Source organism: Equus caballus, chromosome 7 (assembly GCF_041296265.1).
Source record: "Equus caballus isolate H_3958 breed thoroughbred chromosome 7, TB-T2T, whole genome shotgun sequence".
In the NCBI taxonomy this organism is placed as follows: Eukaryota; Metazoa; Chordata; class Mammalia; order Perissodactyla; family Equidae; genus Equus; species Equus caballus.
Genome location: NC_091690.1, coordinates 79719036 through 79743463, shown reverse-complemented (window position 1 = coordinate 79743463; position 24428 = coordinate 79719036). Strand labels below are relative to the sequence as shown.

At 35.3% G+C, this 24428-nt stretch overlaps 1 protein-coding gene across 1 annotated transcript; it reads left to right on the top strand.

Moving 5' to 3' along the window:
* The first annotated feature begins 14335 nt into the window (after positions 1–14335).
* On the top strand, positions 14336–15280 carry OR5P99 (olfactory receptor family 5 subfamily P member 99). The gene has a single exon (NM_001391457.1). The coding sequence runs from the start codon at positions 14336–14338 to the stop codon at positions 15278–15280; it is 945 nt and encodes a 314-aa protein (NP_001378386.1).
* Positions 15281–24428: the final 9148 nt, after the last annotated feature.

Here is a 24428-nt window from a genome sequence, read left to right as displayed (position 1 = left end):
TGGAGCAGGTGTGTCCATACAAGGTCAGAGAGAACCCCAGATGTAACAGAACCGACAAACAACATATCCCACCTGAAGGCATGTAGTAAAGATACAAGGAGGTGTCCACTACTTCAAATGTGAAAACAGCAACATAAAATTACAGGAAATATGAAACATAAAGTAAACATGCCATCACCAAAAGATAACAATAATTCTTCAGTAACTGAACTCAATGGCACACAATATTGTGATAACACTGATAAAGAATTCAAAATAGCAGTTTTGAGGAAATTCAACAGGTTACAAGAAAACACAGAGAGACAAGTCAATGAAATCAGGAAAAGCATGCATGAAAAAATAAGAAATTTAACCAAGAGATAGATATCGTAACAAAGAACCCAACATGAATCTGGAGCTGAAGAATTCAATGAATGAAATGAAAGATGCAATAGAGAGCACTTATAGCAGAGTAGACCAAATAGGAGATAGAAATAACCCAATCAGAGGAGAACTAATTAAAAAGAATGAAAAAGAGCAAAGAAAGCCTATGGTTATTTTTGAGACTCCATCAAATGTACAAATGCTGGAATAATTGTTGCTCCAGAGAGAGAAGAGAGGGAGAGGGGAGCAGAAAGTTTATTTGAAGAATAACTGAGAATTTGCCAAACCTGATGAGATACTTGGACATCCAAGTTCACAAAGCTAATAGATCACCTAGTTGTCTCAATGCAAAAAAGATCTTGTCCAAGACACATTATAATGAAACTGTCAAAAGCAAAGATAAAGAGATAATTCTAAAAGAATACAGAAAAAAGATTGTAACCTACAAAGAAACCCCCATTAGGCTATCAGTAGACTTTTCAGCAGACCCTACAGTCCAGGAGACAGTGGAATGATGTATTCAAAATGTTGAAACAGAAAAATTCCCAGTCAAGAATACTCTATCCACCAAAGTTATCCTTTAGAAATGAAGGAGAGAGAAAGAATTTCCCAGATAAAAAAAATCTAAGGGAGTTCATCACCACTAGACCTACCTTGCAAGCAATGCTGAAAACAGTTCTGAAATAAAAAGGCACTAATCAGTGACACGAAAATGTGTGAAAGTATACAACACACTGGTAAAGGTAAATATACAGTCAGATTTAGAAAACTCTAATTCTGTAATAAGATGGTGTACTACCCACTTAACTATAGGATAAAGGTTAAAGAAAAGGAGTATTAAAATAACTATAGCTCCTATAATTTGTAAATGAATACACAATATAAAAAGAGGTAAATTGTAGGGCTTGCCTGGTAGTGTAGTGGTTGAGTTCATGTGCTCCACTTTGGCAGCCTGGAGTTCGCAAGTTCGGATCCTGGGTGCAGACCTACACACCACTCATTATGCCATTCTGTGTCAGCATCCCACATACAAAATAGAGGAAGATTAGCATGGAGGTTAGCTCAGGGACAATCTTCCTTGAGCAAAAAGAGGAGGATTGGCAACAGATGTTAGCTCAGGGCCAATCCTCCTCACCAAAAAACAAAAACAAAAAAGAGGTAAATTATGACATCAAAAATATAAAGGGGGCAATAAATTGTGGAACTTTTGTATTTGAAAGAAACTAAGTTGCTATCAGTATAAAGTGGACTGTTTTATCTATAAGATCTTTTAGGTAAGCCTCATGGTCACCAAAAAAGCAAAAACCTAGAGTAGGTGTGCAAAAGATAAAGAAAGAGGAAACAGAGCACACCATCACAGGAAGACCCCAATTTACAAGGTTAGGCAGAAAGAGAAGAAACAAGAAACAATTGAAGTAGAAAACTGCCAGTCAGCAATTAATAAGATGGCATTAGTAAGTTCTTACATATCAATAATAACTTTAAATGTAAATGGATGGAATTTATCAATTAAAGTCACAGAGTGGCTGGATGGATAAAAAGTAAGACTCAACTATATGCTGCCTATGAGACTCACTACAGATTTAAGGACACACATAGGCTCAAAGTGAAGGGATGGAAAAAGATATTACATGCAAGTGGAAACCAAGAGAAAACAAGGGTAGCTTTACTTAGACAAAATAGACTTTACACCAAAAATGGTAATAAGAGACAAATAAGGTCATTATATAATGATAATGGGGTCAGTTCATGGAGAAGATATAACCATCATAAGGATATACGCATCCAACATTGGAGCACCTAAATATATTAGGCAAATATTAACAGATGTGAAGGGAGGAATAGACAACAATACAAAAATACTAGGAAACTTCAATACTTTACTTTCAATAATGGATAGATCATCCAGACAGAAAATCAACAAGGAAACGTTGAACTTGAACTATACATTAGACCAAATAGACATACAGAGACCAACAGACATATATAGAATATTCCATCTAACAGCAGCAGTGCACTTCCCAAGTGCACACAGAACATTCTTTAGAATAGATCATATGATAGGACACAAAATAAATCCTAATTAAAATTCAAGTTGTACAAATACGTTTTCCCTGAATGATTCCCTCAGGTATATTTTCCTTCCTCCTCAATACCATGGATTTCATAGTTCTGAAAATTTGCCAAGACCCACATATCTTCTGTCCCGTATACAGGGAATCAGGTCCTCTGCCCTGTTTCCCAAGGAATCCATCAGAAGAAAGGTAGAAAAGAAAATGGACACACAGAATGATTGTTGTGACTGCTTCGTCAGGAAGTAACTCTTCCATGGAAGGCCTTGCTGAAGAGGAAAATCCACTGTAACTGAAATCCCCAATTACTGCATTACCACTCAAAATTTTTCCAATATTTCATTATTAAAATTATAAAACATAAAGCCATGCTAAAACAATTATACTGTCAGCATCTGTATATCCTCTACCTAGATTGTTCTGGTTATCTACTGGTGGACAATGAACTGTCCCAAAGCTGAGAGGATTTAAACAATTCATATAGACAGAAGTTAGTAGGGATAACAGAGGTATCAAATATTTTGTTCACTCTCGTGTCTGGTTGTTGATGCTGGCTATTGTCTGAGAACTTAAACAGAGATTCAACCTTTCTGTGTGGGTAAGGTGACTGGGTTCCACTGGTGAGTATTACCTGAGAGCCAAGTCAATGCTATACCAACTTTTATGCCTGTGATGACAAATTTTATATGTCAACTTGACTGGACTAAAAGATGCCCAGATAACTGGCAAAACATGATTTCTGGGTGTGTCTATGAAGATGTTTCCAGAAGAGATTAGCATTGGAATCAGTAGACTGAGTAAAGAAGATCCACCCTCACCAATGTGGGCAGGTATCATCAAATCCATTGACGGCCCAAACAGAGCCAAAAGACCTAGGAAGAGTGAGTTCTCTATCTATTCTTGAGTTCAGACATCAAACATCTGCCCTCAGATGTCAGAGGCCCTGGTTCTTCAGTTTGGGACTATTGAATTTACACCAGAAGCCTCCTTGGTTTCGGGTCTTTGGCCTTGGATGGAATTATGCCATCAGGTTTCCTGGTTCTCCAGTTTTCAGATGGCAGACTGTGGGACTTCTCTGCCTCCATACCTGTGAGAGATAACTAATTTCTGTATAAATCTCCTCTAATATGTATCTATATATATCCTATTGGTCTGTTTCTCTGAAGGAGGCTGTCTAGTATAATGCCCTATCTCAATGCACTGCCTTCTTTTCATTCAGGCAGCCAAAGAACTGCCCAGGTTCTAGGAGAGAGAAATAGACTCCATTTCTTGATGGGACAGTGACAAAATTCTGGAAGAGTATGTGGGACTAGAATTATGGCTGTCATCATTTTTGGAAGATACATCATGCCACCCATTAAGATTTGTCTATATTTGCTTTATCGCATATATCTTTGAAGTTTATCTATACATAATCTATCTTATTTTATGATCATATCAAAGGAAATTACAGACATCAGTACACTTTCCATAAAAATTTCTGTACACATATCAATAACTAGACTTCAATACTTTTACATGTTTTATTCTATGCAATTTTATGCAACTTTACTTAAAGTGAAATGTGCACATCTTAAGTGTACTATCATTATGCTATGGCAAATGCATCAACCTGTGTAACTCAAACACCTCCCATAGTATAGATAATTAACATCAGCCCAGGAAATTCCCACATTCCCCTCCACAGACAGTGCTAGCTCCCACAACACAGATACCCATTATTCCAATTATTTTTTCACTATAGCTTAGTTTTTCAGATTCTAGAATTGCATATAAATGGAATCATATGATATGCCCTCCTTTTTGAAAGGTTCTTTTAATTAATTAGCACAATATTTATAAATGTATTTATATTTTTGGGTGAGTCTATAACTTGTTTTCCTTTGTTGATAATATTTCATTGTGTGAGTATACCAGTTTGCTTAACTATTCTTTGACTAAATAAAACCGGGAATGTTTCTAGTTTATGAGTATTAGGAATAAAGCTGGCATTAGAATGGAAATTAATAACATAGAGAATAGAAAACAATAAAGTCATTGAAAGTAAAACTGATCCTTTGAAATGATCAACAAAATTGTTACGCCTTTAGCGAAACTGACCAAGAAAAAAAGAGAGAAGAAAGGCTGAACTATGAACATGGTAAAAAAAATCTGTGATCACCAGGATTATAGGGTGGAGTTGGGATGAATAGATGGAGAACAGAAGACTTTTAGGGCACTGAAAATACTCTTTATGATACTACAGTGATGCCTATATGTCATTATATATTTGTCCAAACTCATAATTGTACCACATCAAGTGTGAACCCTAATCTTAACTATGGGCTTTGGGTGATTATGATGTGTCACTGTACGTTCACTAGTTGTAACAAATGCTCCACTCTGGTGGAGTATGTCAATAATGAGCTAGGCTATGCATATTTAGGGACAGAAAGTAATGGGACGTTTCTGCACATTCCTCCCAATTTTGCTATGAACTTAAACCTGCTCTAAAAAAATAAAATCTTAAAAAAAGAGGAGAAATCTCAAATAGCTAGAATCAGAAATGAAAGAGATGACATTATTACCATCTTACCGAAATAAAAAATATCAGAAAAGAATACTGTGAAAAACTGTATACCAATTAATTAGATGACAGCAGAAATGGACAAATTCCTAGGAAGTCACAAGCTACCAAAACTGACTCAAGGAGAGATAGACAGTCTGGATAGACTTAAAACAATTAATGAGACTGAATTATTAAGCAAAGAAACTATCCATAAAGAAGAGCCCAGACACAAATGGCTTCACTACTGAATTCTGCTAAACACTCAAGGAAGAATTAAGTATCCATTCCTCACAAACTTTTCCAAGAAATCAGATGGAATGGAACAGTTCTATGAGGCCATCATTACCATGATTCTAAAACCATACAAAGACATCACAAGGAAAGAAATACAGACTAATATCTATTAGGAACACATACAGGAAAATCCTTAACAAAATAGTAGCACGATGATTCCAGCAACACGCAAAAGGAATTTTACACATGACTAAGTGGGATTTATCCCAGGAAAGCAAGGTTGGTTTAACATCTGGAAATAAACTATGCTTACACTATTTAATATAATAAAAACCCAAAACCATATGATCATCTCAATATAGGTAGATGAAGCATTTGACAAAATCCAATAGCCACTCATGCTAGAGACACTCAAAAAACTGTTAATAGAAAGGAACTTCTTAATCCTAATAAAAGGCATATATCTATGAAAGACCTACAGCTAACATCATACTTAATGGCAAAGACTGGATGCTTTCCCTCTAATATCAGGAACAAGAGAAAGATGTCTGCTCTTGCCAATTTTATTCAACATTGTACTAGAAGTTCTACCCAGAGCAGTTAGGGAGAAAATGAAATAAAAGTCATCCAGGTTGGTAAGGAAGTACAACTATCTGTATTTGCAGACAACACAATGTTGCATATAAAAAATACATACTTATAGAAAAATATAGAAATACACGAAAAAACTATAGGAACTAATGAGTTCGGCAAGTTTGTAGGATACAAGATAAATGTAAAAATTAAATTGCATTTCTTTGTACTAACCATGAGTAATCCAAAAAGGAAATTAAGAAAACAATTTCATTTACAATAGCATCAAAATGTAAAATATTTAGGAATAAATTTAACAAAAAGTGCAAAACTTGTAAAAATTACAAAACATTGCTGAAAGAAAAGAAAGGAAAACTAAATAGATGAAAAAACATCCCATATTCATGGATCTTTAATAACGTTAAGGTGGCAATATTCCACATATGATCTATGGATTCAACACCATCTCTATCACAATCCCAACTGGCTTCTTTGTAGAAGTTGGCAAGATGGTTCTAAAATTTTGTGGAAATTAAGTGACACTGTATAGCCAAAACAATCTAGAAAAATGAGAAAAAAGCAGGAGAAATCACATTTCCCATTTCAATACTTACTACAAAGCAAGAGCAATCAAAACAATGTGTACTGGCCTATGGGTTGATGTGCAAATCAAAGGAATAGAGCTGAGAGTTCAGAAATAAACCACATGTCTACAATCAACAGATTTTCAAAAATCGTGGCAAGAACTTTCAATGGGTCTAGAATTGTCCTTTCAATAAATGGTGCTGGGTTAATTGGATATCTACATTCAGAAGAGGGACCTTCCCTCACACCATTACAAAAATTAATCCAAATGGATCAAAAATCCATCTTAAGAGCTAATATACTATAATACTCTTAGAAAGTAGTATTCTTGACCTTGGATTTAGTAGTGGATCCTTAGTTATGACATTAAAAGTATGAGCAATGAAAGAAAAAATTGATGAATTAGACTTCATTAAAGTTAAACTTCTGTGCTTCAATTGAAACTATCAAAAAAGTGAAGAAATAACATACAGAATAGGAGAAAATATTTGCACATCATATCTCTGATCAGGTACTTGTATCTAGAATTATGAAGAGAGTAGTTACAATTCAATACAAATAACCCAATTAAAAAATGGGCAAAGGACTCAAATAGACTTTTACTGAAATTAGATATACAAATGACCAATGAGTACATGATTATATGCTGAATGTTATTAGACATTAGAGAAATGAAATTCAACACCACAGTCATACACCACTTCACCCCCACTATAACCATGTGGACAACATAACCTCAAAATTCCTTGACCTCCCTACACCACTAATCAGCCTGGACAGAGATTCTGGGGCTCCCTCCCAACTCTTTCCCTCCTCAGGAAAGCAGGCAGTTGTGGTTTTTATCTGCTACCTATGTACTGAGCAGGGGGAAGGATCAGTGATATCTACTAGCCCAAGCCACTTCCTCCATTCTCCACATTAGATGGCTAGACTGTGCCTGACATCACCCTGACTTATTAGAGCTCCAAGATTGGCAAGATATAAGCCAGTTCTCTAAGGAGCTCTCTTGGAAAAGTCGAGGTACTGGATGTATGAAACAACTCCCTCCCTTACCTGGGAAGATAGATCTCTTCCTGATAGTATGACACTTTGCTGGGAACAGAATCTCTGGTGAGATGGGGTCTTGAGTTTACTTACCAGCTTCAGTGAGTCTGGTTTCGCATTCCCACAGGGTGCAGGAATCTTTCAAGTAGTTTCTAATAAGCAAGATAATTTGTTTGTGAATTGTTGCTGAATTGATGTATTTGTGGTGGTAAGGATGGTCCAGGGCTTCCTATGCTACCATGTTGCTGACACCTCTATGCAGTGTTTGTGTTTTTTTTTTTAAACATTTTTTGAAGTATAGTAAACACACACACATAGAGTGTACAGTTTCAACAAATTTGTCTGTTGTATGCAAGTCATAAAACCACAGCCTCAATCAAGCAAAAGAGCATTTCAATACCTCCCAATGATTTCTTATGCCCCTTTGCAATCCATTCGTCTCACTGACCCTGGTCCCGGGCAACTACTGATTTGGTTTTGAACGACGTAGATTAGTGAGTTTTGTCTGGAATTCTGCAAATTGAGAATGATATGGTATGTACACTATTTCATGTGACTTCTTTCTCTGAGCATAATTATTTTGAGATATGTTCATAATGTGTGTATCAGCAGTTTATATTTATGCTGAGCAGTATTTCATTATATGGATATACCACTGTTTTTATGCACTCACTAATTGGTAGGCTTTGGGGTTGTTTCCAGTTTGGGGCTATTGTGAATGAAGATGTATGAACATCCACATCCTTTCTTTGTGGATATATATCTCCATTTGTGTTGGGTAACTACTTTGTAGTGGGATTTCTAAGAGAGATGTGTATAAGATTTTGAGAATTTTCAAACCATTTTCCAAGTGGTTGTATTGTTTTCCATTCCCACTTGTTATGATGAGAGTTCCAAATGCTTCAAAACCTTGACAAAATTTGGTATTGTTAGACTTTAAATTTGGCCACTGAATTAGTATGTAGTGATATCTAGTCATGGTTTTAATTTTCATTTTCCTGGTAATTAATGTATCTAAGCATTTTCTCATTGCTTGTTGGCTATTAGTGTATCTCCTATAAGTGCCTGTTCAAGTCTTTCATCTATTGTCAAATTAACTGTTTTACTTCTTATTTCTATGGGTTCTTTATGTGTTCTAGCTCAAGAGTTGGCAAAATTTTCTTGAAGGCCAGAGAGTAAATATTATAGGCTTACAGGCCATATGATCGTCAGTCACAGCTACTCATCTCTGTTATTGAAGTGTGAAAGCAGACATAGATGATGTGTAAACAGAAGGGCACAGTGTGTTCTAGTAGAACTTTACACAAACATGCAGTCAGCCCACAATCTGTAATTTGCCAACATCTTTTCTGAATACAAGTCCTGTGTCAGATATATGCACTACAAATGTTATTTCTATCCCATATTTATTTGGTGTCATTTGATGGTTGGTTTTTGGTGAGGCCTCATTCCTGGCTTGTAGGCAGCTGCAATATCATTGTGTGCTCACATGAGCTTTCCTCAGTGTGTGCACCGAGAGAGAGAGAGAGACAGAGAGAGACAGAGACAGAGACAGAGACAGAGAGCAAGCTTTCTGGTGGCTCTTCTTATGAGGACACTAATCCCATTAGACCAGGACCCCACTCTGAAGAACTCATTTAATTATAATTACCTCCTCAACCCCATATCCAAATACTGTCACATTGGGGATGAGGAGTTCAACATATGAATTTTGGGGAGAAACTAGCGTTAAGTTCTTAAAAACCAATCTATCATTTGTTTATTTTTTTACTTTCTGGTTAGTGTTTGTTATGTAAAGCCTAAGAAATCTTTGCCAAAATGAAACAATTTCCACCTATATTTACCTCTATAAGTTTTGTTTTATCCTTTGCATTTATAGCTATGATACATTTTGAGGTAATTTGCATATATGGTGTGAGTAAGGGTTGGTGTTATTTTTTTTCCATGTAGATATCCAGTTGTTCCAGTAACATTTGTCGAAAACACTTCCTTTCCTTGTTGAATTGCCTTTAACATTTGTCTAAACTCAATTGACCATATATGTTTGTGTCTATGTTGGACTGTCTTTTCTGCTCCTTTGAACTGTGTGCCTATCCTTTCATCAATCCAACACCGACTTGAGTACTGCAGGTTCATGATGTCTTGAAGTCATGTATTGCAAATACTCCAACTATTCCAGCCAATATTCATATCCATATAAATTTTAGGTTTAGTTCATCAATCTCTAAAAAAGTTACTAAAATAATTTTGATGGGAATTTCATTTATTATATAAGTCAATGTTTGAAGAATTGACATTTCAATAGTGTTTTCTTACCCATAAACATGGTATAGCTCTCTCCATTTATTTAGATCTTCATTTTCTCTCATCAGGGTTCTTTAATGGTTAGTGAAGAGATCTTGTGTGAGTTTTCGTGAATTTATTCCTAAGCACGTTGTATTTTTTGACCTGCTGTAAGTGGATTTTTCTTTTGCCATTTTCAATCATTTACTACAAATATCAAAACTATAATTCATTTCTTATATTTTAGAAATATATCTTGCAACCTCGCCATTTAGTTCTAGTGTATGTTTTAGAAATCTCTCAAAATCTTCTATGTAAACAGGTGTGCTATCTGCAAATAGAGACAGTTTTACCTCTTTCTGTCTGATCGTTCTTGATTTTATAACTTTTGCTTATTGCAATGCCTAGTACCTTCAGTAAAATGTTGAATAGATGTGGTGTGAGTGGGCCTTCCGGTTTCCCAATCTAAGGGGTAAAAGTATTTAATATTTTACCATTAAGGATGTTAGTTGAATGTTTTCCATAGATGCCCTTGTCAGGTTGTGTTTTGTTCCTCTCTTTCCCTTCTTGCCTTCTTTTGGATTAATGGAATATTTTAAAATTTAACTTTTGTGGCTGCATTATAGCTACAACACTGAAGGAATCGAAGATATATGAGTGAACGTGTGTGTATGTATTAATGTGAATGGTGGAGGTGTGCAGAATGTCAATTGATGAATATCTGAAAATTCTGGATCAATAAAGAGTGGTATAAGCTGTAGAAATACACATTTTAAACTCCAAGTTATTTAATTCATCCTTGATTAAAATTAAAGTTATAACTAGAAGACTGATAGTAATAGCTGGAAACTTGGAAGATTAAAAAACTGAATTATTAAGTAATAGACTTAGAGATTACAATGAACTGAGCTAGCCATTATGTCTTGTTATATAAATATGAATAAAATGTTGGAAAATGTATATGTGATCATTATTCAAAGAAACTAAAAATATGCTTTTTAAGGAGGTAATATTCATGTTTATTCACTACTTTGCTAGAATAAAGTTTAATTGCTTATTTGTAATAAACTTGCATGTGAGATTCCACTTTAACTCTACTTGTTTGTAATTATATAAATTTCACCTTGATACCACTGTATTCTGTTGCTGCTTAGTTGTGAGATGATTAATTTTTAGTTTATCTTTACAATAGAATATTGAATTAAATTTATTCTTTTTTTGATATTTAACCCATTGATTTTCTGTTTTGACCTTGTTCTAATAGACTCACAAATAAAATCTGTAGAGATCCAATTGGATTTGGAAAGACCAATGGTTTTCTCCTTGTATCAATTATGTTCAAATTAAATATGTAGGAAAAATAGCAGGAACACAGAGATAAATTCCAATTTTTCTTTAGTAAAGTATATTATTTACAGATACTGAGATATCTCAATCCTGAAATAAAGAGCCAAAAATGTTTTTTATGAGGAGCTGGACTTTGGATTTGTAAGGGATGAGGCAATGGACCATTTTTTTCTCTTATGAGCCATTTTAAGTAAGTGCATGTAATTATTTGATACTGCTAAAAATGAATAATATTACATTCTTTTAATAAATAACTCAATCTGGCTGTTGTGTTCAAGGCCAAAAATGCATATAGGAAAATCAAATAGGACAGCTATTGTAGTGTTGATATGGAGAGAAGTGGACTCATTTGATAGGAATTAGGAGGTAAGATCAGCAGGAGTTGGTTATTGGTGAGCATATGAGATGAAATTAGGAGCCTGAGTACTGGCCTGGGCTCAGGGCCAGACTGTAGGCCTAGTCAGTTTTAGAGAATTAGGCAGAGTGTTGGAGGAAGGGAGAAAAAACTATAAATCAGGGACTAGTTGAGAACCAGTATTCATCATTTATCACTCAACTCTTGAAGTTGACCAGACGGCAGCAGTAGTGAGGAGTACACATTCCAGCATTCACTCTGATCTGAATTTTAAACCTTGACTTAACTTAACCAGATGAGCATATTTGGACAAGTATCTTAAAGTAAGCCTCAATTCTCTCTCTGTAAAATTAGGATAATAAGAATGCATAGTTCACCAAGTTGCTGTTAGGATTAAATGAGAAAATGTAAGTAAAGTGTTAAGCACAGTGCTTGGCAAAGAGTAAGGTCTGAAAGGAAGTTGGTTGGTATTATTAGTGCAAAGCCCATAAGAGGGAGCATCCAGATGGTGAGAGAGGTCTTTCTATAGTTAGGATATACAAGAGAAGTACATTGTCTTCAGGTTGAAGATAGCTGTTTCTATCGTTATCCATCTAGACAAATAAACCACTAGCCAGTAATCATCCCTTTGAGGCAGGTAGACTAAGTCTGATCTGGACGTCATCCAAACCCTTTTTACTTCACAGTTCTCTATCTATACAACTTTTAAGATGTCCATTCATTTTATACTTTTTGCTAGGAAAAACATATATACGTGTCTTAAATATTGTTATTTAAAATTCAACTTTACATGGCATTCCACACCATTCCTTAAGGTATCTAATGTAGTACTTTACATATATCATATAAAACACTTATGAAATGAACAAATGTACTATGAATGAAGCTAAGGTTACTCTTTTATATTTGAAGTTTAATATTCCTTAACCAGAAATTTTGAAGTAAACTTAGAACCAATTTAGCTATGAGATATTGTGTTATACTATACTCCCAATAACTATCAAATGAAAGTGTATCAATATCTATATAAAACGAAAAGTTATTGATCTCTACAGAATTGACAGAACCCTTCAAGATTAGTTATGTTTGTGTGAAGTGAACTGCTTGATATCCACTTGAGAGTGTGATAATGATTCCTGGTGATTTTGAATTCACATTTGAATCTCTAGAATCTTCAGAGATTTATCCTCAAAGGCAAATAATAATAAGATAGCATGACTGCTATATAACAACAAGGACTTTTGAATTTACTGGTGTAAGATGAATAAATCATTATTGCAAGAGGTAAGATTTTGGCTTTTGTGAGTTAATCGGATGTATTGCTTTTCTTTTACCATTTGAGAAGGATTTATCCTCTAAAGTTGTATCTGTACTTGCAGCCAGAGTTGAGAAACAAGGCAGATGTAAACCAGCATCAGCTAACAAGTAACCCTAGCTGAATTAGCCTGTTTCTTCAGTCTAGTTAGCGTGTATAAACAAGCATAATTGAAGATAGTAAGATTCCTCCTTTTTCCACCCAGAAAACCAGAAGCTCATAGGATCTTTTAACACTATCTAAACGTGGCACTCAGCCATAATGTTAATAATTCACTAACTTGGAGATGTTTTGGGGACTTACTGTTAGTAAATGTCTTACAGAAATACTTCCTTTGTTTGTTGTTCTGAGTGCTTTAGGTTACAGGCAACCAGATACTTTGTTACAAAGTGGAGAACACAAAGTCAGAAAACTTGCAGATGAGGTTCAACCTGGCCACTCACTGGGTGAACCAGGGTAAACTTCTTAAATTTTTATGCTGGAACCTTATTCAGCTGTATAGTATGTTGAAAAAAATATTATTTTGTTCTATAATACTCCAATTAGAAAACCACTACATTGTTAGATTGTTACATTTGGAAATGTTTTGATTTTTTTGGAATAAATATGCTTCAGTTGTGTGCTATATATTAAACATTTAATGTTTTGCATAGTAATTAGATTGATATTTCAAACTACTTTACAGAACAGTATTTTAATTGTAAATATTAAAAATTTATAATAAATTTGCAATAGGTGATTTCATTCAGAACCCTAATTTGAAATTCCTTTCTATTTCTATGCCTTTTTATTTCTTGTTTGTCCAATTAGGAAAATTGTGTTTCTCCTTTTAAAAAATCATCGTGTTTTACTGATAGAAATTGCAAACTTGTGGTTTGCTAGGCACCTTTATTGTACATAGCTATCAGAAAGTAGAAAGTGTCACTTATCTACTCATTTCTAAGAGACTTGACTTCATCTTATTTAATTTCATTTATAGCACAGTTACTAAAGGAATGGACTGGATTCAAACTGCCTCAGCTTCACATCTTGATTCCACAACTTGCTGCATAAATTTAGATAAATTACTTAACATTGTCAAAGTCAGTTTATTCACGTATACGTAAAATTAAAGTACTTAATATTATTGCATGGAAATTAAAATAGAACTCAAAAGATAAAAGTCTTCATCTTGTGTCCATATGATTTTGTAAACATTCAATAACTGCTGGTTATTACAGGAATCTTCATTGCATACTCGTATATTTATACAAGTTCATCATTTTTATACATACCATTCTCTTTCTTATTCTCATAATGCTTATGTTATTTAGTTTTTAGCTTTAAAGCCAATGTAAGTACATTTTATAGATATATAATATAAAGGGAACAATATACATTATTTAAAGTAGATTTAAAAGTGGTTCTGATAAAAACAACTTTTAAAATATAGAAGATTCATTACACATAAACATATAAACCCTAGACTCTGAAGTAAAAAAAAAAGTCCAAACTTAGCTTGAAAAATTTGTTTTAATAAACTCGCATGTGTCAATGAAAACAAAACTGTGAAATTTACAACTTCTATAATGTAATCTTTCATCACAGGTTTGTTTTAGGTAGAAGCGTGTTGTGTCATGGATGCCTTGGGTGATGGGAACCACACTGCAGTGACAGGGTTCATTTTATTGGGCTTAACTGGTGACCCGATCCTTCGAGTCATTCTCTTCATAATCATCCTGTGTATCTACCTGGTGACCATACCTGGCAATCTCAGCACCATCATTCTCATCAGAATCTCTTCTCAGCTCCATCATCCTATGTATTTTTTTCTGAGCTACTTGGCTTTTGCTGACATGGGCTTATCATCATCTGTCACACCCAATATGCTTGTAAACTTCCTGGTGGAGAAAAATACCATCTCCTATTTTGGATGTGGCATCCAGCTTGGTTCAGCCGCTTTCTTTGGAGCAGTTGAGTGCTTCCTTCTGGCTGCCATGGCATATGATCGCTTTATGGCAATCTGCAGCCCATTGCTTTATTCCACCAAAATGTCCACACAAATTTGTGTTCAGTGGCTCATAGTAGCTTATGTATGTGGTTCTCTCAATGCTTCCACCATTACTATATCCTACTTTACTTTATTCTTCTGTGGACCAAATCAAGTCAATCATTTTTTCTGTGATTTTGCTCCTTTAGTTGAACTCTCCTGTTCTTATATCAATATCTCCACAGTTGTCCCCTCATATGTGGCTGGTTCCATCATTGTGGTCACGGTGTTTGTCATAGCCGTTTCCTACATCTACATCCTCATCACCATCCTGAAAATGCGCTCCACTGAGGGGCACCACAAGGCCTTCTCCACCTGTGCCTCACACCTCACAGCGGTCACTCTGTACTATGGGACCACCACATTCATTTATGCAACACCCAAGTCCTGCTACTCAACTGACCAGAACAAGGTGGTATCTGTATTCTATATGGTGGTGATCCCCATGTTGAACCCCCTTATCTACAGCCTTAGTAACAATGAGATTAAGGGGGCTCTGAAGAGAGAGCTTGCTAGAAAAATATTTTCTTAATGAACCCAATTTTTTGGTAGGATTTGATATAGTAATATACCATAAATGTAATAATAAAGGTAATTAAATATTTATGGTATAAATATTTCAGTCCGTATGTCAACAGCCAGTGCAGAACTTTTTAGTAAAAGTAGGGGGTGGTTTATAAGTATCAAATTGTAAATCGGAGGGCCAGAGTTCATAACCTTTAATAAAAGGAAAATAAATTTATTAAAAGCAAAGTTTTATTAACATGAATAATTACTTAATCTGCTTAAAATCCTTCTAAAATTTTATTCATATCTTTTCAAATATTGTTCTCTGCCATAAGGTACTATTATTGTACCTCCAAGTCTTTCAGACTGTGTCCATTTTTAACTGCAGCTTATCCTGAAATGAACATTATAATTACAGTTATGACTGAGTACATTCTGAGGGGAAATGACCAAGTAGAACCAGAGTAAAATTACTGGAAACATTCTTCTTGCTGTAGTAAGTAAGGTTATCTGCTGGTGATGGAATTTTTGGACCTATAAATTCTGACTTGCATTCCTGGTCTCGAGCATCAGTCTAGGTAAAGGGGACCTCATGAAAGAGCAGGATGTGATGGCCTGACCAACCTGTGAATGCTTCTGTCAAGTCACCTGCTGGGAGAATGAGCAGGGTTCCTGAACCCCTCAGGGGCTGGGGGGAACAAACTCTTGGAGTAACTTGTTGATGGTCAGACTCACATTCTGTTAAGGAAGATTGAGAGAACTGGATTGCTTCACCCATAAAGGTTAAATAAGCTCTGTATCCTGAGGACAATCACATTTATTTCCAATTCCCTGTCCTCTAGTTTTTTTAGACAAAAATATTTTTGTCTATATAATATCAATCACAAACATCTAAAACTAAAGTAATTATCTCCTTCCACTCTCAATTTGCTCCCCTCCAATGTTTTTTAGCCCAGTAAGAGGCACCATCATTCAATCAATTTTTTGATTCGGAAACCTGAGGGTTATTTATTTCTTTTGCCCCCTTCCCCTGCTTACATTCAATCTCAAAGTCTTGTGCATTCTGAGTCCAGTACATATCTCCTACTTCTATTCATGTTCATTGTCAATACTACTATTTCAAACTATCAACTCATACATGTTTTTTATGATAGTGCTCTTGTGATAGGCAATTTTATGTGTGAACTTGGCTACGTTTGTGACCAGTTGTTTGGTCAAATACCAGTTTATATCTTGCTGTGAAGGTATTTTTAAGATGTGATCAACATTGAAATAAGTAGACTTTGCGTAAAGTAGATTACCTTCCATAATGTGGGTGGCCCTCCTGCATCAGTTGACAGCCTTAGGAGAAAAAAACTGAGCTCCTCTAATAAGGAGGCATTCTATTTATTGGCTGTCTTAGGTCTCAAGTTTGCAACATAAACTTTTGCTGGAATTTCTAATCTGCTGGACTGCCCTGTGGATTTTGAAATCGCCAGCATCCACTGTTGTGCGAGCAAGTTCCTTCAAAAAAAAAAAAAAAATATTTATCGTATTGGTTCTTATTCTCTAGAGAATCCTGACCAATAGAACTTGAACCAACTTACCTCTTTCATCTCTTACTCTCTTCCAATTCATTCTCCACACGCCAACCATGGTCATAAATCTCAATATATTAATTCCTTTGTTCGTATACCTCAAAAATCTTAGAATAAAGGCAAAAATTCTTCAAAGCAGCTTACAAAGTCTTGAATACAGCTGTTGTTTTATTTCTCTTTCTCTCCACTTTTTCCCTGGTTCCCAAACATTCAAACTCTAGGAATCAATCATTGGTCTGTTTATAAATCCTTACACACACCCATATTCTTTGCTGCCTCAGGATCCTTTCAGATGCAGTACTTCACCTGAATGCATTTTTCTCCTTACCTGGATTACACTTCTTATGCCATAGGTACCAACCTAAATGTTGTTTCTCATCCTCTCGGAAACCTTCTTTAAGCTTGAGACCAAATTAAGGACACCAGTTACCACCCCCCACCATAGAACCCTGCATATTTTCTTTGGAATACTCAGTGCACTGGTACTTACAGAATCAGTATTTGTTTTCTCCACAATGCTGGAAGCTTCATACAGACACTACGATGTCTTTCCTCTTTCCCTACATATCTAATTTTCACACAGTTTCTGGAACATAGTAAGCATAAATGCATATTTGAAATGAATGAATGAAAAGTTAATAAATGAATGGATGGCTGAATGAAGCTTTTGCTCTGGCATGAACCGCTGACTCTACTTGAATCTGCTGAATGTCAGCCTGATTCAAGCAATTGAATGTTTGTGTCAGATCCTGCTACATTTGTCACATGTTTTTACACAAATCCGTGCTCAGCACAATATGCCACTGCCTCAACACTCTTTCACTCAGATAGGCAGCTAGAATCCGAGCCTAGTTTAGTAAAAGTTTTATAATCATCCTCTGCTGGATAATTTCTTCCTATACGTTTGTGTGGTTGGAGAATTAGAAGATCAAGAAACTTACTAATAGTAGTAGCAGCAGTAGTAAGAATATTAGCAATAGGAGCTGTAATGTGAGGTTGCTAACTATACTCCAGGTACTGTTCACAGTAATTTACAAATATTGACCCAATTAATCCTAAGAATAACCCTATAAAGTTTTTTCATCTGTATTTTACAGAGTATGTAACTGAGGCACTTATATAAAAGTTAAACAAAATCTCAAGGTCACAAATATCTTCTTCATACTTTGATATCCTTTAGAGCATATACTCTCTGTGGAGGGGTGGAGTGGGGAGCTCTTTGAGAATATCCCACCACTAGAAGACTTTCATTTGTCTTTGACACATTCCGTTCTGACCAACCCTTTCTGTTCTAGGTAAATATTAAGACTTCTACATCTGGATATGTCAGATTTATTTGTATTAAACTAACTCTCTGACACAAGACAGTTAAGAAGGTGGATAAATATCTTCAAATATTAAAGCCATAGGCTTCTGGTTCCATTGGAGATGAAGTAGCTCCATTCCTCGAGGCCTTCCCTCTTATTAGTAAAAACATCCCTAGATGTCACACAATAAACAAGCATAAGAAGATTCTGAAAGGAGGAAGAAGAAAGCAGACTCCTAGGGACTTCAAGACTGGAGGAACCACACTACCTGTGAATCCCTGGGTTTCCTTATTGCTTCCATATATCCCGAATAGGGTGCTGCACAAGCCTCCAACCCAGAACCACTAAAGAGACACAGACAAAAAGAGCTCTAAGAAAAGCCTATTCCTCTGAACCAAGGAACTGGGAGAAGGGTTGCCTTAGCAGAACAGAAAATCTTTTGGCAGTACCTGCCCTGCTCCACACAAACACCAATGGAAAAATCATACTCCTCCCCAACCAGATTTCAGTGGGGCCAAGCAGGGAGCTAATCTTCACCCCACCCACCCTCTGATTCTCTAGCCAGGGTAGTGTCAGTGGGGTCCAGTGAGGAAATCAGCCTCCACTGTCATCTGGCAGCAATGAAACTTGAGGGACTATGAGGTGGGGCTAGTTGGCACTCTGTTCCCCCAACTAGCATTCCACCCTCTTAACGTTCTGTAAGTTGACCAGTGGGCAGCTGAGTAGCCACCTCCACCCTGCAACAACAAAACAGAGTGAACCAGCTCTCTGTTCCCTCCTTCCCTAGTGGCATTGGGGCCCAACAAGGAGCTGAGCTTACTTGGAGGAGAGGAGGCAAACTGTCAGTGTCACACTATCACAGAGAAAGAGACAACAGGGGAGGGGGGGAACTGAACTTTAATCTCAGTCATCTACAATGAAGCAGTGTGTGTCAGCACTCCATTTTTGCCAGACTTGTGTCGATAGTTCTCATCAGGAACCTGAACATTCACCTGGTGGTTGCAGGGACACCTCAACAGGGGAACTTCCTTCTAAAGGAAGATTGAATATGATCCAGAGTTTCATCATATAATATCCTAAATATCTATGGTACAATCAAAAATGACTTGTCATATCAAGGATCAGAAAAATCACAACTTCAATGAGAAAAGACAGTATATACCAACACCAGGATGAATAGGACATTGAAATTATCTGACAAAAGTTTTAAAGCAGCCATCGAATAAATGCTTCAACAAGCTATCATTAAATTTCTTGATACAATTGAAAAAAATAGAAAATTGCCTTGTTCTGACTCACTGGATTTGTGATGCCACATTTTTCAAATATATTTGATGACCTAATGGTACTCTGGTCCTCAGGAGTGCTTAATAAAGCATTGATTGAATGAATGAAATAATCTAATTGTTTAAATCATTCAAAATGAACATATTGGGGGCTGTCCCTTTGGCCAAGTGGTTAAGTTTGCATGCTCTGCTTCATCTGCCTGGGATTCACCAGTTCGGATCCTGGCCATGAGCATACACACTGTTCATCAAGCCACGCTGTGGAAGCATCCCACATAGAAGCACTAGAATGACTTATAACTAGGATATACAACTATGTACTGGGGCTTTGGGGAGAAAAAGAAAAGAGGAAGATTGGCAACAGATGTTAGCTCAGGGCCAATCTTCCTCACCAAAAAAAAAAAAAAAAAAAAGAAAGAAAGAACATATTATTTTAAAAACTTTAGGCAGATCAGTGAAATTTTCCAAAAGAACTTTGACTTCTCTGTCAATGCAATGCTCTCTTCATTAGTGCACCACCATGAAGTGGTTCCAAAGGTGATCATTTTAGCAATGACTAGACCAAATAAACGAATTTTACATGTTGTAACTTTTGCTTCATTCCTATCCATGGTAATAATTGGAGTTTGAGATACATACTATCATTATTTTTTAATAAATATGAATAATTTTTAAGTTCTTAAGAATTTCTCACTGAAGTTCTCTTCCAGGCGCCTAATATGATATTATGAACTAGCTTGGAGTAAAAGTGATTTTGAAGGTGCTGTCTTATTCCAGAATGACATATTCCAGTCGTCACAGTCTAATCACTTCTGAGTTTTCAGCAGATCCTCCAAGACATTATAGGTAGGCTTACTATGTGATTTGTTTTGAGGTAGAGACCTGGATAAAATCAACTCAAATTCCTCAGATCAGTTTGGCAAACCATATTTCTATTTTGATTGCTCATTAAACATCCAATTTCGTATGAGGTGTGGGCAGAAAAGTGATATGAAGACACTCTGTAGAATTTTGATTCTTTTAACTTTTTCGACTGGTAGGTTGTCAAAGATTTTCATTGAAGAAATACCTATTCAAGTCTTAAGCCCATTTTTTTAATTGGATATTAGGTTTTTTGGTATTGAGTTGTAGGATTTCCTCACATATTTTGGAAATTAACCCCTTATCACATATATGGTTTGCAAATGTTTTCTACCATTCGGTAGTTTGCCTTTTCACTCTGTTGATTTGCTTTGCAGAGGCTTTCTAGTTTGATGTAGTCTCTTTATTTGGACCACGTTTTTGGTGTTATATCCAAGAAATCATTGCCAAAACTGAAGTCATGAAGCTTCCTCTATTTTTTCTTGTAGAAGTTTTACAGTTTCAGGTCTTATATTTGAGTCTTTAATATATTTTGATTTGGTTTTTGTGTATGTTATAATGGTCCAGCTTCATTGTTTTGTATGCATATAGCCATTTTCCAGCACTATTTGTTGAAATGACTAATCTTTTCCCATTTTGTAGTCATGGCACTCTTCTCAAAGATCATTTGACAGTATATGTGTGAATTTATTTGGATTCTGTCCTATTCCATTGGTCTCTATATCTATATGCTGATATGATAGTGTTTTAATTTCTTTAGCCTTATCAATTTGAAGACAGAAAGCTTGATGTTTCTAGCTTTGTACTTATTTCTGAAGATTTCCTTGGCTATTCAGATCTTTTGTGTTTCCAAACAAATTTTAGAATTGATTTTTCTTTTTTCTGCAAAAAATGCTATAGGAATTTTGATAGTGATTGTATTGAATTGGTATATGGCTTTGAGTAGTATGGACATCTTAACAATATTCTTTTAATCCAGGAACAACTGGGGGTATTTATTTATTTGTGTCTTTAATTTCTTTCATCAATGTTTCTAGCTTTCAGAGTACAAATCTTTCACTTTTTTGGTTAAGTTTATTCCTAAGTATTTTATTCTATTTCTTCCTGTTGTAAACGGGTTTATTTTCCTAATTTCCTTTTCAGATAGTTCATTGTTAATGTTTATAAGAGCAACTGATATTTTCATGTTAATTTTGTATCCTGGGACTTTACTGAATTTGTTCATTAATTCTAACAATTTTTTTACTCTTATGGTTTTCTACATAAGATCATGTCATCTGCAAGCAGAGATAATTTTGCCTCTTCCTTTCTATTTGGATGACTTATTTTTCTTGCCTAATTGCTCTGGCTAGGAATTCTATGTTTAATAGACATGGCAAGAGTGGACATTCTTGCCTTGTCCTAACCTTATAAGAAGAGGTTTCAGTTTTTCAACATTGGGTATGGTGTCAGCTGTGGGCTTATCATACATGGCCTTTATTGTATTGAGGTAAATTCCTTCTATACCTAGTTGTTGAGTTTTTAGCATGAAGAGATGTTGAAATTTTCAAATACTTTTACTGCATATATTGAGGTGATCATATGATTTTATCCTTCATTCTATTAATGTGGTGTATCACATTAACTGATTTCCATATGTTGAACCATCCTTGTATCCCAGAGAGAAATCCCACTTGACCATAGTATATGATCCTTTTTTTTCAAATGTGCCATTAAGTAGGCCAGCCCTGGTGGCCTACTGGGTAAGCTCAGCACGTGGTCCACGTTTGGCTCAGAGCCTGAACCTACACTGCTCTGTTAGTGGCCATGCTGTGCTGGCAGCCCACTTACTAAAAAATAGAGGAAAATTGGCATGGATGCTATCTCAAGGTCAATCTTCCTCATCAAGGAAAAAAAATATGAGGTTGAGTTATATTTACTAGAATTTGTGAGGGTTTTTGAATCTATGTACACTGTACATCAGGAATATTGGCCTGTAGTTTTCTTTTATGATGTGTTTTGTCTGGCTTTCTATCACGATACTACTGGCCTCATAAAATTAGTTTGGAAGTAGTCCCTCTTCAATTTTTTTGGGAGATTTTTGAGCAGGATTGAAGTTAATTTTTCTCTAAATGTTTGATAGAATACATGAGTGAAGCCATCTGGTCCTGAGCTTTTCTTTGTAGGGAGAGTTTTGATTACTGCTTCAATCTCCTTACTTAATTTTAGTCTATTCAGATTTTCTATTTCTTTATGATTGAGACTAGGTAGGTTTTATGTTTCTAGGAATTGATCCATTTCTTTCAAGTTTTCTCATTTGTTGGCTTACAGTTGTTCATAGTAGTCTCACAATTCCTTTTATTTCTGTGAAATCAGTAGTAACGTCTCTTCTTTCACTTCTAATTTTATTTATTTGAGTCTTATTTCCCCTTTTTCTTGGTTAATCTAACTAAATGTTTGTCAATTTTATCTATTTTTTAAATAACAGAACTCTTAGGTTCAGTGAATTTTTCTGTTTTATTTATTTTTTTCTGTAGTCTTTGTTACTTTTTTTCCTTCTGCTAAATTTGGGCTTAGTTTGTTCTTCTTTTTCTAGTTCCTTGAGGTATAAAGTTATGTTGCTTACTGGAGATCCTTCTTTGTCTTAATGAAGGTATTTATCACCATAAACTGTCTTCTTACTACTGCTTTTGCTGTACCCCATAAGTTTTGGTATGTTGTGATTTCATTTTCAATCGTTTCAAGATATATTCCACTTTCTTTTTAATTTCATTTTGACCCATTAGTTTTCAACTGTGTTGTTTCATTTCCATATATTTGTGGATTCTCCAGTTTTTTTCTCTTTTTATTTTTATTCCATCGTAATCAGAAAAGATGCTTGGTATGATTTAAGTCTGCTTAAGTTTGTTAAGATTTGCTTTGTGACCAACATATATTCTATCCCAGAGAATTATCTCTGTTCACTTGAGAAGAATGTATATTCTTCTATTGGGTGGAATGTTCTATATATGTGTATTAGGTCCATTTGGTCTATAGCGTTTTTCAAGTCTGCCACTACCCTGTTGATTTTCTTTCAGATGTTCTATCCATTATTGGAAGTGGACTATTCAAGTCTCCTACTATTATTGTAGTAATGTTTATTTTTCCCTTCTGTTTTGTCAATGTTTGCTTTATGTATTTAGGTATTCTGATGTTGGATGCATATACATTTATAATTTTATATCTTCCTAATGGATTGATCCTTTTATCATTAAAAAGTATCTTTTTTTGTCTCTTGTGACAATTTTTGACTTAAAGTCTATTTTGTTTGTTAAGTATTGCCACCCCTTCCCTCCTTTGGCTAATATTTCAAGGAATATCTTTTTCCATCCTTTCACTTTTAGCCTGTAATTGTCCTTAAATCTAAAATGTGGCTCTTGTAAGCTACATATTGCTCAATGTTCCTTTTTATTCCATTCAGCTACTCTATATCTTTTGATTTGAGAGTTTAATCCATTTTTGTTTAAAGTAACTCGATATGTAAAGACTTACTGTTGCTATTTTATTAATTGTTTTTATATAGTCTCCATTATTTTATTTTATTTATTTATTTTTTCTTTATTATTTTCGGATGTACATCATATTTCGAATTCTGTGTACGTTACATCATGTTCACCACCCAAACACTAATTATAGTCTATCCCTTCACATGTGATCGTAATCACCCCTTTTGCCCTCCCCCCCTTCCCCTATGGTAACCACCAATCCAATCTCCAGTGCTATGTGTTTTTTTGTCATTGTTTTTATCTTCTACTTATGACTGAGATAATATGGTATCTGACTTTCTCCCTCTGACTTATTTCACTCAGCATAATACCCTCAAGGTCCATCCATGTTATCACAAATGGCCAGATTTCATCATTCTTACGGCTGAGTAGTAGTCCATCGTGTATAAATACCACATCATCTTTATCCAGTCATCCCTTCATGGGCACCTAGGTTGCTTCCATGTCTTAGCTATTGTATATAATGCTGCAATGAACATAGGTGTGCAAGTATCTTTATGCCTTTGTGTTTTAAAGTTCTTTGGATAAATACCCAGCAGTGGAATAGCTGGATCATATGGTAGGTCTATTGTTAATTTTCTGAGGATACTCCATACTGCTTTCCATAGTGGCTGCTCC